Consider the following 17,545-nt stretch of genomic DNA (forward strand, 5'->3'; position numbering starts at 1 on the left):
TTTTTACATTCAGGATTTCCTAAATTATATTTTTCCCCCATTCCCCCAATTATTCATGCAAAAAAAAATTTTAAAAAAAAAAAAAAAAAATTGACTCGCCTGTCCGTTCATAAAAAAAAAAAAAAAAAAAAAAAAAAAAAATTTAAAAAAAAAAAAAAAAAAAAAAAAAAAAAAAGTGGATAAAAAGAGATGATTTATAATAAATACTACCAAAGAGACCTTACTTCTTCTTTTTGACATTTCATCATTCTCTATTTGTTTTTGACAATTTTTAATATGCCTTCAGAATAAGTGCCAAGTTAGGATCTATGCTAAACGAGATAAAACAATAAAAAAAAAAAAAAAAAAAGAAGCCACAATTAAGTGCAAACAAATGAGAAAAAAATGCTTCGAATATAACATTATGGATATAAAAAAAAAAAATAAAATGCAAATGCTAAACCGGAATAGCTACAATTGAGAAAAAAAAAAATTATATATATATATATATATATATATATATATATGCGTGTATATGTGCACATGCAAAATGGATGACATGTTGGATAAGCACAAAATTGTAGAATTCGAAAGTGCAAAAGGAACGTTTGAGTTGTGGAAAAAATATGTAACCCATGAGGTCCTAGGTGGAAAGTGCACTAGGAGGAGGAAGGGCGAATGTGTTTCCATGCGAAGCAACAGAAAGAATACCAAAGGTATTAAGAGTAAAATAAATTCGAGATGGGTAAAGAAATTTGATAAATACGTGCACAAATGGATAGAACCGAATTACTGTTCCGAATATGGATCAAAGGAGCAAGATGAATGCGTTAATAGTCACTCGTATTCTGATCAGTTTGTGGACAAAGAAGTGGGAAAAATAAAGATGCAGAAAACGGATCATGATGAAAATGGAAAATTGCATGTTTGCATCTCCCATTCAAGTAAGGTGCAAAAGCACAAAGAATCCCTTCTTAGGGAGAAGAACTATTTAGAAGTGCTTGAAAAACAACTTGAAATGTTGAACCATGATCCCGAACATCAAAGTGATGAAGGAGCAGGACGTGGAGGAAGCGAAGGAAGCAGTAGAAGCAGGAGAAGACATAATAAATGCGTAGTGACGTATCAAAATTACATATGCAGAAATGCTGATGTAAGGTATAAGGGAGAAATTGATTTTTTAAAATTTTATTATTCTGCTATATGTCTAATAAAAGAAAATAAAGCTCTTATACCTAGGGGAAATTATTTATATGAACTCATTTACCCACAAACAGCTTCTTCCTTCCCAATTGCAAACAGATTGAACTATTACTTTGTTAAGTTATTTATAAATAATAAATGGGTATTAGTTTTTGTACATTTGACACAACCATACAATGAAAAAAATGAGCTCTTGTCTTGTTATTCTTTAAGTGAAAGGGAATTGTGGCCTCATATTCTTATGAAAGCATTATACAAATGTTTCCAACTTTGGGATTTTTCAAATTATCATTTTTATCTTGTCGAGATGTTAACAGGGCTTAAGTTTATCAAGGGGGGTAGCGATTTTCACAATTTTTCTCATTATTTAAGGAAAAATTTTTTTTTTTTTATCCCTTGCGCTGTCTTGTCCCGCGCAGATGGGAATAGAAATAGCCATTTTAGAAGTGGTAACAGTAGCAATTTCAGTAGTGGTAACAGTAGCAATTTCAGTAGTGGTAACAGTAGCAATTTCAGTAGTGGTGAGAGTAGCAATTTCAGAAGTGGTGAGAGTAGCAATTTCAGTAGTGGTGAGAGTAGCAATTTCAGTAGTGGTGAGAGTAGCAATTTCAGAAGTGGTGAGAGTAGCAATTTCAGAAGTGGTGAGAGTAGCTGCTCTGGCATAGCCCTCTTCAGCGCGAAGGAAAATCATGATCATGTATCATCAGTTAATGTAGGAAAAGGACAAAAAAGTAAGTATTTGGAGGAAGTAAAGAACCAAGTGGATAGTGTCAACATAAATAAAAACTTAAATTATAATCATCCTATTTTGTCTAATGACTTAACTGAAAGAAGAAGATGCTTGAAGAATACCTCTTCTGGGATGAACAACTCTTTTGATCGTTTTTTCTTCCTTATATGTTCTTCTAAAAATGAATATTTAGGAGTAAAATGTGAAAATCTGAAACCTCGTAATTATAAAAAATATTCTCATTCCTATCAGTATATGCAGAGACAAAACAATGGTCTTATGTTAAAGGGGTACAGATATCTAAGCACTATAGGGAACATCAGAATTAAAAATGTAGAGTTGGTGCCAAAAAAAAATATGACTAATCCAAAGAATGAGTATGAAGATCGTGAGAAATACAAAGGAAATGATATAAATTTGTTAATGACAAATGATACTGGTAGAATGTTGCAAACTCCCACTTGTAGCAATAATAATTCTGAAAAAAGTAGTATTACCATTAATGGAAATATCTTTAAAGTAATCCACCAGTGTAGAGAAATATTAAAAGATGATGTGAGAAATGTCAAGAGTATAAAAAACATTTGCGAAAAATCAAATAATAAGCTCATTAAAATGGAAACCTTGAAAGAGAATAAAAAGGTAATTTTTTTTTTTTTTTTTTTTTTTTTCATTTACGTAGACATATGTACACACAAAGAAGAAATAAAAAAAATAAAAAAAAAATTTCAATTTAAGTTTGAATTTGCACAAAGTTACGGCATAGTTAAACATAATGTAAACATGTCAAATGGCTTGTTGGAGTATTAAACCATTTGAATATTTACTTAGAATATTAGCAAATTATAGAATACTTTTTATTCCTGAATTTATCCAATCTCCCTCTCTTCTTTTGGCTGCTTTGCACTGAGGAGATGTGAATTTCGTAGATTGTATGTATTAACCCCCGAGGGTATAGAAGAAGGGAAGGGGCATAAAATGTGATCAAGTGTGTGATCACGAAGTGCATGCATATATATACACATGCATACTAAAGCACTCATGGTACATGTATACATACACACGCACGTACATACTAAATAAATCACGGTACATTTGTGCGCCCCGACAGAGCTGCAACAAGGTGGAGAATAAATGGCTAGACGAAAAGGACCTGGAAAAGCTCATCGAAAGAATCCATGTGAACTACTCATGCAAATATTTAATAAAAGGAAACCATCATTTTTTAGCAAAAGGGGAAAGTATTGTTTATCTGGTGAATAGAAACAATTTCCATGTTGTTTCCACAAGTGATTATGTAAAAAGCAGAATAGAAAGTGCACAAAGTTCTCAAAAGAGTCATAAACATCTGAAAAATCTTAAAAGAGATAAACTTGGTGAAACCGATAAATCGGATGAAATGGTCAAATCGGATGAAATGGTCAAATCGGATGAAAGCGTCAAACCGGATGAAAGCATCCAAACGGAGAAAAAGGATAAAATAAAAAAAAAAGAAAACAATGATGACAAGTTGTCCAATGCTTGTAATCCCAGGGAGGTGGAGAATTTTCCGTACCTCTTTCTTATTTGCTCTATTTGCATCAGGAGAAGTGGAAAGGATTCTGATTTCTCACCTCATTCTGTTAAATCCAAATTACAAAATGAACACAATGACTTTAACGTTTACGATAGTGTCGATCATACCCCAATGTGCAAAAATGATAAAGAATTATCTGAAGGAATGCATGAATTTTATTTTTCCTTCTTTTCTTGCAAACGTAGAAGAAGCGATACATATTCAGAAGAGGGTAAGCTGCTGAAGAAGAAAGAAAAGATAAAAGCATCCTCCTTCAGATACTTCAATAAACTCCAAGAAGGGTTTCTCAATTTGTCACGCTCAAAACTGGGGAATGCAGAAAGGGTAGAGATCGAGAGTGAAAACAGTAAATGTAACATCAGCAACATCAGCAACATCAACAGCATCAACAGCATCAGCTGCAGCTACGGAAGTGGAAGTGGAAGTGAAAGGACCCATGTTAATCGTAAAAGTGTTAAACGCTGGAAGATAAAAAAGTACCTTTTCCCCAATGAGATATTTAACTGCGATTGCTTTGTAAGGAAAATTGGAGAAGATCATTTGGCGCACAATTTAGATTCACATGGGAGAGACAAGGACATAGATGATGAACCTTCTCCCATCCTCAGTCTAAACCATATTCTCAACAACGGGATTCACAATGAATCTAATGATTATCATTTTGACAGAAAAGTTTGCAAAAGGAAGATACACCTGAAAGAAAACATGGAGCACTTTTTCTTTGTGTATATCAGAAAATACAGCAAGAGTGACATGTCCATCGAATGGTTAGATGCAAACAGAGGTAAAAATGAAAAAAGCGAAAAAGGTGAAAAAAATTCGAAAATCCAGAAAATCTCGAAAAATGAAAAAAATCTGCTTAATGAGGAAAAGTCCATCACATGCAAATTCACCAGCCTAGAGGAATTTCTCGAAAAAAAACTGAAAATGCAAATGACATTTTTAAAAAAAAAACAAACCATAGAGAGAGAGCATCCAACCAAAGTTCTGCTAAGGTACACAGTAACGATATCTCAGTTGAAGAGCATAAAGACACCATTTTTTTATGTGATACATAAAATTAGCAATTTAAAAATATTGCCTTACATAGATCTGTACATTTGTAGCATAAACAAAGGGAAGGGAAACTATGAAATGCAAAATGTGAGAAAAAAAAAAAAAAAAAATAATAAAATAAAGAAAAATATGAACAATCTAGAGGAGGAAAAGGAAGAAGATAATGAAAAAACTTACGGAGAAAAAGTAGGAAACAATTTTTACAAAGTCTCGATGGAAAATTTTATTCATAAAATTAACATGTTATATGATGATCAGCAGGACGAATGTACCTACTTATTTTTGCTAATATCAAAAAAAATGAAAAAATTAATCGAAAAGAATCTCTATTTTGAGATTTCCGTTGCTGCACCTGTTAGCTGCAAAGACACCGTGAATGAGGAACATATGAAAGAAAAAAAAAACAAACAAAATACAAAGATAAAGACAAAGACAAACATAAAAATAAACGAAATTGAATGCTTCTGCAAAAATTATACCTTTCAACAGAATAACGATCAGATAGACAGTATAGTAGAAGAAAACATAACAATGGGTTATTTCCCCAATAATCAGCAAGAAGAACGAGAATATATGGAACAAGTACCAAAAAGTTGTATTACAAAAAACAACACAGTTAACTATCCTTCAATCAATAACCCTGGTCATATTAATTTAACAAAAGATAACTCCATCACAATAATGAACTCTCATTTTTCTCCATTGGAAGAGGAGAAAAAAAAAAAAAAAAATGATCAAGGACATATTGGGAAAAACCTTACAGAATGGAACCCACAAATTTGCAAAAACAATAATAAAAACCAATTTAAATTGATAAAAAAAATTGTCATCAATAGTAAAAATGATTCTACATATGGTAGCATTTATGTAGAATTAAAGAATCCCCATTTGTTTAAAAATATGATGGTAAAAATTTTAAAAGTTAAAAGAAAAAAAATTACAGATGAGAAATGTGCCAATTTAAATTTCATTATAAACAATTGGAGTAGAGAAATTATACTAAAAAAGAAAAGAAAAAAAAATATATTTTTTAAGCACATCGAATTGGCGACCACGGATTTGTATCTCATCCAATTAGAAGTAAAGGAGTTAAGAAAAACAGTGCAGAACTCGATGAGTAACAACATGCAAGAAGATAACATGATACAAAGATTGAACAAGGAAAATAATCTCCATCCACAATATTTGACAAATAGACATCCAAATGTGTGTATAAACGTTTTATTAAATTTTTCTGATGATGTCTCACTAGTCGATGACACAACAAAGGATGACTTGGAAAAAGAATTGATAAAATATTTTGAAATCAATAAAATTAATTTGGAAAATTTAAAAAATTTAACAAATCAATTTAAAAATATGGATAACATATTCTCACTAAAAAATGATTTGCTATTTCTTTATAGAAGCAATTATAACGATATTTTTACGCGTCTCTCAAGTCCTTGTAGTGGTAAAACTAAGAAAACTCACACCGCATCTTCATATAATAAAAACAATTCCATCATGTGTAGTGATAAAAGTAACAAACATGTCAAAATGGTAGAGGAGAAAAACATTTACTTCCATTCTGATAATCATTACAATAAACTCTTATGTATGAATGAAGCAAAAGAGGAAATAAATTTAGAACCATCCATGAGTAAAGAGCATTTTTTTCAAACCCTGTCTTCCTTGTTAAATTTTTCAAAAGAATCATCAGATTATATATCATCAAAGATTTTGGAATCAAAAAATAATGAGGTACAAAGGGAAAAGTTCATTCATATGTTGAAGATGTTAGAAATGCTCAGGGTTTCGTGTAATGAAAGTAGTATCCCGGATTTTTATTTGAATCATAAGGGTGAGAAGGTTGATAAGTTGTCCAAATTTGACGATTTGGGGAAGTACCCTTTTGCGAAAATTCCAGAAATAAGCTCAAACAAAGAAAGGGAAGAAAAAGAAAAGTATAAATCAAGCAATACTACAAGCAAAGATTTTGAAACATCTTTTGAAAATTTACTCACTCTTTCACCTGTGACAAAAAAAATGATCGATGATATGAAAATCTTCTACAATTTTAAGAATAAATTGGACATTTTAAAAATAAAAATGGATGCAGAATTACAATTAAGGGAAAATGCTTTTTACTCCTTTAATGGAAAAATTGCAAATACCGCCATTGGCATTGTTAAGTCGAATTATGCATATTTGGATAAAATAAGAAATGTTCTATATACCCACAAGGAGAGAAAAGAATATTTAGCTCACAGTACTACTGATAAGTATATTTCTCATTCTAAAGAGCGTTCAATAACATGTGATGAAAACAATATGGATGACTATGTCGAGAATCGAAACACCTTGGTTTGCCAAGTGAAGATATGCGAGAGCCATAAAATAGAACCTCCCATTGCAAACATACAAGACCTCATAAACGTAGTAAAAAAGATGGACAATTTCATTGAATCAAGTGACATAAAAAATATGAAATTGAATATTTCGAAAATGATAAAGGAAAGAATTATATTTATTGAAAGTGTAAAAAATAGCTTAAAGACAAAGAAGTTTAAAAACTTGACCCCAGAAGAATTAAAAAAGATGTATAAAACAGGGGAAGATCTAGAATTACGAATTTACAGTTCCGAATTGATGCATCTGATCAAAAATCAGTATCTCATATTAGACATACTAAACAATATAAAATCTCTATTTAACGACAGCTATTTAAAAAAAAAAAAAAAAACAGCTGTAAACAGGAACGAAATTTTCAATATTGAACAAGTCGTAACCGATGCAAACTTGTTTATGGAACTGTTTCAAAAGTCTTCTGATATGTTAAAAAATTATGAGCATATTCAACTAAATGATTATTACAAGAATATTTTGAAAGAATCTGGACAAATTGTTAATAAAATATATGAAAACATGCAAGGGGAAAACGAGTGTGCAACATAGTAATATATTCCATTTCTAGAGCTGTCACTTTACAATTTCTACACGTTTCATAACGCGTCACATTTTTTCTATTGTCTCTCAGACATTTTGAACCTAGCAAATGGGGATACACACGCACTTTCTTAGCACGCATACATACGAAATGTTCCCCTTTGCTTATGTCCATTATTCCATTTGTTGGCCCTTATTTTATTTTATTTTTTTAAGTAAAAATTTTTAAGCCTTTTTTCTGCACACAAATAAATTTTCCTTCTGAAACATGTTCCTATGAATCGACTTATCTACAATGAAGGTTTCTTCTTCTCATCACCTTTTGCCATTCCCAAACTTGGCTGACTAACTATCCAAATTGGACAATTTATTAACACACTCTTGCTTACAAGATGAGATTCCTTTTTTGTGCAATGTTGATGCAAATTGGAGAAAAAGGGAATATTCCAGGAACTATCAAACGAATGATTGTGCTTAGGAGTAAAAATGTGGATCCTTTCATTTTGACCACCTATATATTTTCCTTTATTTTATATTGTAGAGTAGATATATAGTAGCACATGTTTTCATAAACCATTTGCATATATATACATTTCATTACATGTTAAAAATTTGGAAAATGCTCCTACAAAGGTCGCGGTAACGAACCACCAAAGGAGTTTATAAGAAACAAAAATATTGTATAGATAAACAAAAGAACAGTTCCACTAAAATTAATTACTCCATTTTTGATAACTGTGGAGCAAAATGTGGTGTATGTTCATAATTATTGGACCACAAAGAAAAAAAAAAAAAAAAAAAAGTAATGTAAATTTAGAATACAGGAGGTGACTAAGCCATGCCACACATACACACAAGAGATATATACTTCAAAATCGCAAAGAAACTGAAACTTATGCAACTGTCAAGTGTTACAAATGAAGAGCTGTGCTAATAATAGCTCATAGAAAAATAACTTCAATAACCAGGTTAATCATACGTTTCACTAAAATCTGACAAGAATTTCCGGTTTTCTATCTCTCTCCCCACCTTTTGTCTTAGTTGTTATTCGATAATGAAAACAGTCAAGACGTGGATTCAACACATTTGATTGAGATGCAACGGTAGCAGACAAATTCCATGGATATAAAAAGCTATTTTTTATTTCTGAAAAGGAATATTTTCCCATAAATTTTTTTCTAGGTCTTTTTGATCTTCCTAAACTAGGTACACTTTGCTCACTACACTCCGTGTAATCACTTTCACTAGATCTATCATCAGTTGTAATACTTATTAGTGTATCTTTTTTTTTAACCTTTTTCGATGTATTAATCATTTTATTACTTAGATGGTAACCATTGTTATCACTGCCACTCTCTTCATTAGTGTTTGCCCTATAATTGCAGTTCATTCTGATTTTGCTTCTTTTTTTCTTATTCCTATGACTAACCACATCATTTGCTCTCTCGTTGTAGCCATCATATGTATGAACCCCATTTATAATGTCGCAATTCTCTTCAGATATATTCTTTTCTGGAAACAATTTATTGTAAACATTGCAGTTTTGCAATGTACTCCCATTCGGATAAGCATCCGATTGATAAAAGGAATTAAAAGACATATTATTCATACTATGTTGAATTGAAGCATCATTTGGATAACATAACTGTGTCTTGTTATACATTTTATCACTTTAGTTTACATTTGCTATACTCTGTAGTTTTTTTATTTTTATATTCCTCTATGTGATATGTGGTAGGTTGCAACAAATCGAATGATCAAATAATTTTTCACTATTCCAAGTGAAACTTTCTAAATATATTGCAATTATTCTGGTTGTTGCAAAAGTGCTGATCTGGATTTGCAATTATAGCATGCATCCTCCAGAAATTCCCTATTTTTCGTTGATGTGTTCTACACTACGCTTCGGTTTAATTTTTTTTTTTTTTTTTTTAAGATGGGAAAAATTTTTAAAATAAAAGCACATGCATACTTAAAGGAGTTACTACAGAACTCAGCAGGACACTAACCAACACATATTTTTAATACATAATTAAGATATCATTAATTCAGATTCAATAGTAAAAAAAAAAAAAAGAAAAAAAAAGCACACGCTTATGCAAGTATATATGCATAAGTGTTACCTCTTTTGTGCACACCCCTTTTTCTTCGCTCAAAATTTTGGATTTTTTTAGTGTACATACTCTTCATGTCTTACTTTTTTTTTTTTTTTTTTTTTTTTTTTTACTGTATTAAGCATATTTCATATATAAGTTCTTCCTGAAGTATTAATTTTAGTTAACATTTTTTGCCATGAACATAATCTGTGAATGTTTCTCTCGGAAGTTTGCATATAAGTTCACACTTAGGGTAAAATGTACTGTTGGAGGGTGGTGGTGTATTATTCATTAAAACATTGTTCCTTTTAGTGGAAATTCTTCTATTACCATATCTAGGTAGACTCATCGGTACCTTATACAATTTAGTAACATTTTTTCTTTTTTCCCCCTTTAATTTTTCGTTAGAAAAGCTAGAGCAATTTGTGTATAACCTTGTTGATGGGCTAGTTACATTTGAAACATACAAATTCATTTTTTTTTCTTTTTCTGAACTTCTTGTTCTAGATAAATCAGGTTTCTCATCTTGTTTCAAACTAACAGAATATCTACTCGATGATATAATCTTTTTGGTATTATCAAAGCTACTTTTCACTAGTTTTTTGTCACATCTAGAGTTAGTCTTCACTTTTTCGACATGTTCTGGACTTATTTTTTTCCTCCTAAATAATACATTTATTAAAGATTTGGCCCGAGAAAGTTTGGGTATAGCAGTGGATTCTTTCACTGGACAACAAAAAAGGGTTCTACCACAGTTTTCATCATAGCCATTAGGACTATACTTTTTTCCATCTATAACATTTGTTCCTTGAGTACTAACCATACTGTTCCTATTTAAGCTACTTTGAACATTAAATATGGAAGGACCATAGTTACTTGTCACTTCAGATTGTGAATGATTCCCCGACTGTGTTGTTTTAACCAATATGTCTTCTTTCAATTGTTCATCTTCTGGATTCACTTGTTTCAAATTTATAAAACCATTCATTTTATGCTCTAACGTTATGATGTCATTATAGTTACTTTTAATGCATTTTTTATCATTATTATTTGCATTATTAAAAGCATTATCAATGCCGAAGTCATTATCCACATTATTCTGCTCTTCCCCCTCAGTCTTCAATATGTAATTTGTATAGTTATCATTTCGATTTGAAAAATAATTTGGTATGGTCATCGTGGGGGGGCTAACCCCCTTCTCGTTATTGTCTCTCAAACAAATCCTTCTTTCAGCATTCTCACAATTCTTTATTTCAATCACTCCGTTTGAACAAAATCCCGGATTATATTTACTTTTAATTTTTGACAAATTACTTCCTAACCATGTGCTATGAATATTTTGGCTACCATCAAACTTTATTGAACTAAGATTAAGTCTTTCCTGTTTATTTTTTTGTAATAATAATTCATTATGTGCAAAAAAGTTGTTTGAATTGCTTAGAGATGATTCCTTACGCAACACTTTGGAGTCCTTAAAAATAGGATCCGCTTTTACAAAAGATGTATTATTTCCATTAGCATCATAAAACTTATTATTAAACATTTCATCATTTTTGTCATCATGTGAGATATTAATTTTTCCCTTAAAAGAGTAATTTGAGTTTGGTACTACGTGGTATGTACTAGTTACATGCTCACTTTCTTTTATTTGATCGCTTACACATTTAGAAGTTTCAATTTTTGCCCTACTGTTTCTCTTCGTTTGAGAGGAATTTTCCATATTTTGACTATCCTGATAATGGTTGTATGTTATTTTTATTTTATTTTCATTTTTTTCATCCAAAAAACTGCTTGGAATTACAGAAATGGGGTCACAACATGATTGATCTGATGGGGCCAATATTCGAGGCCCCTCATTTTTTATCCCTTCCTTTATGTTGTTTTTTATTAAATGTGATAATGTTCTAGTAAAATTCTTAACTTTATTTTCTTTTTTCGAATTAACGCGTTTTATGTACTGACAATTTGGGTTAACATTTTTGTCCATTGATACCTTTGGAAACCTCAAATGAGACGTAATTTGTAAATTTTGATCTAACTGCTCTACATTATTATTACTGTGTTTTTGCATCGTTCCCCTTTCACATATTTCTTTTAGATAATTTAGTTTTTCCATTTTATTATTGGTATTTTCTGGATATATATTGGAACAATTGTTGAAATTTTCATATTTTTCCATTCCTTTCTTCTTTTCATAAAAATTAGGATTAGCAATAATGTTTTCATTTCTCAATTTTGCTGTTTCCTTATTTTTTGTCCTTTTTGCAAGGGTACACTTTTCCATTCGTTCTCTGTAAATAACCTTAACTACGTTTTTTCCATTTTCTTTTTCTGATTTATACAATGCATTGCTTTTATCTCTAGCGAACGGTTGCACTTTTGGCTCAGCATTTTTGTCTCTATTCAGTTCATACCTTTCTTTGGATTCATCATCCATAATATTACATTCCTTAGTCCTGTCATTCATATCTATCTTGTTTTTAACATTGTAATTGTTCTTTCCATTTTTATGACAGTTATCATATACTATTCCTTTCTTTTTGTTTCTTTTATTATTGTGGTTACTGTTATGAAAGTATAACTTGTTCTCTATGCTGCACGTGTCTTCATTCTTGTTACAATTATCAGAGGTTCTGATGGGTTCGCAAATGGGTTCAATTCTTCCCCCTCTGAGTATATCGTCAAAATGGTGGGTCACGTTGCTCATCTGATAGCTGATTTCGTTGTTCTCTTCACTGCTAATTTCGTTGTTTTCTTCACTGCTAATTTCGTTGTTCTCTTCACTGCTAATTTCGTTGTTTTCTTCACTGCTAATTTCGTTGTTTTCTTCACTGCTAATTTCGTTGTTCCTTTCATTGCAAATTTCGTTGACTCTTTCCATTTTACGAGCAGTGTCATTACTCACACATGTGTCACTGTTATGCTCGTTGTTTCTAAACCTTGTGTCTATACCTATATGAACAAATTTATTATTAACCTCCTTATCATTATCATTACTGTCTTCATTATCATTACTGCCTTCATTGCCATTGATACCTTCATTGTCATTGATGCATTTATTGCCATTGATGCATTCATTACCATTGATACCTTCATTTTCATTGATGCATTCATTACCATTGATGCATTCATTACCATTGATGCATTCATTACCATTGATACCTTCATTTTCATTGATACCTTCATTTTCATTGATGTCTTCATTGCTATTGATACCTTCATTTTCATTGATGTCTTCATTGCTATTGATACCTTCATTGCCATTACTGCCTTCCTTATCATTTGAATTTTTGCTATACGAGTGTATGTCATTTTTCTCACCATTTCTCCGTTCACTATCAACGAATATTTTACAACTCCCTTTTTCATTCGCGTTGTCAATATTGTCAAGTGTTTTCTTTTGTTCACTTATGCAAAAATGCTGATTTGAAATTTCCTTAGTCAAGCTTACCTTTGAAGGTTCATTCATGCTATTACAAATAAATAAACTCAGATTATTGGATTTATCTGAATATGTTTTTACTTGTCCAAAGAGTAAACCATCTTTCGATTTCATACTATCTAATTCTCTTTCTTTCCCCTCCCCCGGATTATTTTGAATATATTGTTTTTCCGTGGGGGAGGGATCAATTAGTTTAAATGGCTTGTTAGTTGTGAATTATTCTGTATCAGTTGATTTTTATTAATTATTTCTTCAGGTGTCGTAGAAAAAATTATACTTTCTGTCTCACCTACCCATTTTTTCGAAACATCTGTTGGGTATGCACATGAAAAGTATTTGATTGTATTATCTATAAAATTTTGACATTTTTGTTCACTTACATTATTTTGAGTATGAATATTTAACTCATCATATAATGGATGGTTATTATCTATATTATTGATAGATATACTTGGTTTACATTTCCCTTTTTCATGTAAAATGTCTAACAACTGTTTGTTTTGTAAATTTATTAAGTTCTCGTTTGACGTTTTAATTAAGTTGGATATATCTATAGGGTTTATTCTTTTTGTATTTCCCACAAGTTGAGGATTATTAATTTGGTGGTACACATTATTGTTACATGATTCCACATTAGAAAGACAACTGAAATTTTTCATAGAACTATTTACGTTACTATTTGCATTATCATCTTTCGTATTTGTATTTATATTTAGACAACTGACATTTGATGCTTCACTTTTTATCACTGGAGTTTGCATATCTGTGTACGTTTTAACCCAAGACGGAACTGCATTTTCCATTTTTGAAAATATTACCTTATCGTCTACAGACTTATATTGATCTATACATTTGTTCGGATTTATATTATTCGCATACATACCACCTATATTTACACCACCCTTAATTAAGGGATTTGTAAAAATATTTTCTACATATTCTTTCTTGTTTAAGTCACCTGAATTACATTCTGTTATATTATAAGACGTGTTATAATTATGATCAATAGATCTAGAAAAAGCAGCATCGTTATTGTATTCTACATTATTATGACCCTTAAATTGTACTAACTGATTTGATAATTCCACAAGGTTACAATCTTTGTCATCAATTCTAAGTTCTCTATTTGAAACAGTATTCGTTGGTTGTATTTGCTCAAGAACAGTTGGATTTTCCATAACGGGTGCTTGTAGTTTTTGTACTATATGGTTTTGTTCAAGGCCATGTGGCATATATGTCTGGGGAAGTGAATCTTGTTTTAGTGTAAATCCAGCTTTCCCGTAGGGTGCACCTATGTGTGCAATCGACATTTGCATTGGAGTAATGGGCATTTGAATTGGAGCAATGGGCATTTGCATTTGCGTAATGGGCCATTGTATTGGTGTAATAGGAATTTGCATTGGCGTAATTGGCACTTGCATCTGCGTATTAGGTACTTGCATCTGTGTGTTAGGTATTTGCATCTGCGTGTTAGGTATTTGCATCTGCGTGTTAGGTATTTGCATCTGCGTGTTAGGTATTTGCATCTGCGTGTTAGGTATTTGCATCTGCGTGTTAGGTATTTGCATCTGCGTGTTAGACACTTGCATCTTCATATTAGGCATTTTCCTCTGAACTGTCGATACCTGTGTTTGCATTTTCCCTTGAGACATATTGATAGGTACGTGAAACATTTGAGTTTGCGCGCGATCGATGTGATTCTGCATTGATGAGGTGTTACTGTCTTGTGCTAAATGTGGTTGAATTTTTGGTAAAACAGATGTTGAATGGTACCTCTTTGTATTACACTCAGGTTTGCACAAATTAACAACAGCTAAGTCAGGTAGAACTTCAGATAAAACATTTGGAGCTTGGTTTTTCATATCTCTATATGGTACGTTCTCATACATGCTATATGTAACGGGTAACACCCTTGGTATTGCGTCTGCATGTACTGCATATGCATAACTGGGAATCCCATCTGTGTATGCTTCCTTTCCGAGATTTATTTTCCATCCTCCTTTGGGTGTGTTTTGGTTCATAATATCGATAATTTCATTTTTTGCATAAGATTGTTCATTAGGTATGTTTTTCATATTGTGGAAATTGACTTGTTCTATTTTCGAAGATTGTTGATTATTTGATTCAGGTACAACAAAGTTGTTATTGCCTATAAATGTACCATTCTGAGATCCTAATGTATTAATTGTGCGCATGTTGAGGGATTTATTATTCTTTATACTATTGCTTTCCAAGTTATTCTTTTTAGAAATTTTATCATATCTTAATCCTTTTGTATGACCTTTTTTTTTACTCTTATTAAAAGAATTTTCATTTAGTAAATTTTGCTCATAATCCTGATCACATTTTAATGAATTTTTTTTTTTAAATTGTCTTTTTTGCTTCGATTTTTTGTTATTCTTATTTGTATTTATTTCATATGCATAATACATCGGATTGTGTTCTTCGATGGGCTGCATTCTACATTTAATTAACACCTTACGCCCTTTTGTATTTTTGTCTGAGACCTTTCCAAAAGAATCATAATAGCTTTCTTTATTTTCCAGTGATCCCTTAACTATAGTTTGTTTACCAAATGATTTATACGCTTTCGTAGTTTTATTAGTCGGTAGTCTGTTTTTTTGTTTTTTCATACCCTTGTTGCGACTATCTTGCACCAATGCCATTTGTGGTGTTGAATAGTCGTGAGAATTATTACAATCTGACTTGACATGTTTTTCTTCATTTTTTCCACAAATCTGTGAGTTATTCATACAATCAGAAGTATCTCCATTAAAATACACACTCGAGCTGTACAAGCATTCTGATTCTGTGTCTGAATTCTTTAACTCCATCAAGGTTACGTTTGATAAAATTATATCTAGGGAATTATTGTCTTGCATATTTACAATATCATTTTCTCTTTTAGGATTTACCAATTTTAATTCCTTATTTAGATTCTTATTTTCATTATTGCAATGAATATTAGATAAATTTTTTTTCTCCTCTATGTTATTACCATATCTTTTAGAATTAAGGTTTGCCTTATGTTTGTCCTCTTGTAGAACATTTTTTAAACCTTCTGATTTAGAATTATTTATACTACTATTCTCAGAATCATTGTAAAAATCATCGTAATTAAAGGTATTGTCTGAAATATCTTTAGATTTGTCAGAATGGCTACTATCTTTAATAGTGGTGTCTACGATGTCATTGTTCTCATATCTGTGTTCGTTAGTTATATGTTTACTATGTTGAATGCTTGTAATTTCATCTTCTTGGTAATTACCAAAAGTAGGTACCCTTTTATCTTTTAACTTATTGTCATTTTTGGAACTTGTTCGAAAAACATTATTATTCTTTTTCTTCGATTTCATTTTATGATAAATATTGGAGTGTTCTCGTTCTATTTCCGCATTCTGAGGCTTGGAATAAATGGGGTGTTTTGATTTTACAATTGAACAAATAGTTGGAAGTTCATAATGTTTCTTGTATTCACATCCCCATGATAGTGGATTCGATTTATGAAGCGTTCCATATGACAGAGATGAGACGCCATAATCAGCATTTGGGTTCTGATTCATATATTTCGGAGTAATGCTAGTACCTGGCAAATGTAAAAGAGTCCCATTTTCTTCGTATTTTTCATTTCGATATTTTAACGGGTTAAGACTATTCATATCAAATTCTTCACTTTCAATTTTTTTGGGGGTTGCTTTTTTTTTTTTTTTCTTGGGGTTTCTTTCATTCTTTGCACAATTCTGGTAATATGTTTTGTTAGCTTCCGAGTATACATGAATAACATTTTTTAATTCTTGCTCTGACAATGGGTTTAATTCAGTAGCATTTCTCACAACGGTTCCTCTATTTTTAGGTATTCTTCTAAGAGGGGTTGACGGTTTTATTGTTTCACTTTGCGCCCTCATAATTTAGAAACACATTGAGAGTAACAAAAAAGGAGAATAATAATTAAAATAAAATAATTTATATATTTGTCTTAAAACTATAGCATCTATGAAAGACTGGGAAAATGCAGATATAAGGGAATACAATTGAATATACAAATGACATTGTCCAACATTAAATGTCATCAGCACCCGTGAACATTTTACAATTTTAATTTTTTTTTTTTTTTTATGGTATGTGTATAATTCTCTTAGCAAATAAGAAGAATGTACTTCACATTTAAATAAAACAAAAAAAACGAAAACAAAAAAACACACAGGGAAATAAAGGCTAAGAACAGAACAAGCACAAAAATGGAATAAAAGGACAAAAATTAAGTTGCATATATTTACTCTTACAACAATAATTAAAAATACAATATATATTTATAAGCATGTAATCGAATTATTGTAGGGCTACTTTTTTTTTTTTTTTTTTTTTTTTTTTTTTTTTTTTTAAATATTTAAAAAAAAAAAAAAATTTTAAAATTTTAAAATTTTTTTTTTTTTTTTTATTTTTTAAAAAAAAAAAAAAAAAAAAAAAAAAAAAAAAAAAAAAAAAAAAAAAAAAAAAAAAAAAAAAAAAAAAAAAAAAAAAAAAAAAAAAAAAAA

General features: G+C 30.7%; 4 protein-coding genes across 4 annotated transcripts; 1 reads left to right on the forward strand and 3 right to left on the reverse strand.

The window, feature by feature from the left end:
* Positions 1-529: 529 nt before the first annotated feature.
* PGO_123640 (hypothetical protein, conserved) lies at positions 530-7,481 on the forward strand (the record flags this gene model as incomplete). The annotated part of the gene is made up of 2 exons (XM_028689154.1): positions 530-2,554; positions 3,024-7,481. The coding sequence occupies 2 exons, from the start codon at positions 530-532 to the stop codon at positions 7,479-7,481; spliced, it is 6,483 nt and encodes a 2,160-aa protein (XP_028544955.1).
* A 976-nt stretch (positions 7,482-8,457) lies between these two features.
* PGO_123650 (hypothetical protein) lies at positions 8,458-9,135 on the reverse strand (the record flags this gene model as incomplete). The annotated part of the gene is made up of 1 exon (XM_028689155.1): positions 8,458-9,135. The coding sequence occupies one exon, from the start codon at positions 9,133-9,135 to the stop codon at positions 8,458-8,460; it is 678 nt and encodes a 225-aa protein (XP_028544956.1).
* Positions 9,136-9,749: 614 nt separating this feature from the next.
* PGO_123660 (conserved Plasmodium protein, unknown function) lies at positions 9,750-13,124 on the reverse strand (the record flags this gene model as incomplete). The annotated part of the gene is made up of 1 exon (XM_028689156.1): positions 9,750-13,124. The coding sequence occupies one exon, from the start codon at positions 13,122-13,124 to the stop codon at positions 9,750-9,752; it is 3,375 nt and encodes a 1,124-aa protein (XP_028544957.1).
* A 74-nt stretch (positions 13,125-13,198) lies between these two features.
* PGO_123670 (conserved Plasmodium protein, unknown function) lies at positions 13,199-16,915 on the reverse strand (the record flags this gene model as incomplete). The annotated part of the gene is made up of 1 exon (XM_028689157.1): positions 13,199-16,915. The coding sequence occupies one exon, from the start codon at positions 16,913-16,915 to the stop codon at positions 13,199-13,201; it is 3,717 nt and encodes a 1,238-aa protein (XP_028544958.1).
* Between the last annotated feature and the right edge of the window lie 630 nt (positions 16,916-17,545).

Source organism: Plasmodium gonderi, assembly GCF_002157705.1.
Source record: "Plasmodium gonderi DNA, contig: Chr12, whole genome shotgun sequence".
Lineage (NCBI taxonomy): Eukaryota > Apicomplexa > Aconoidasida > Haemosporida > Plasmodiidae > Plasmodium > Plasmodium gonderi.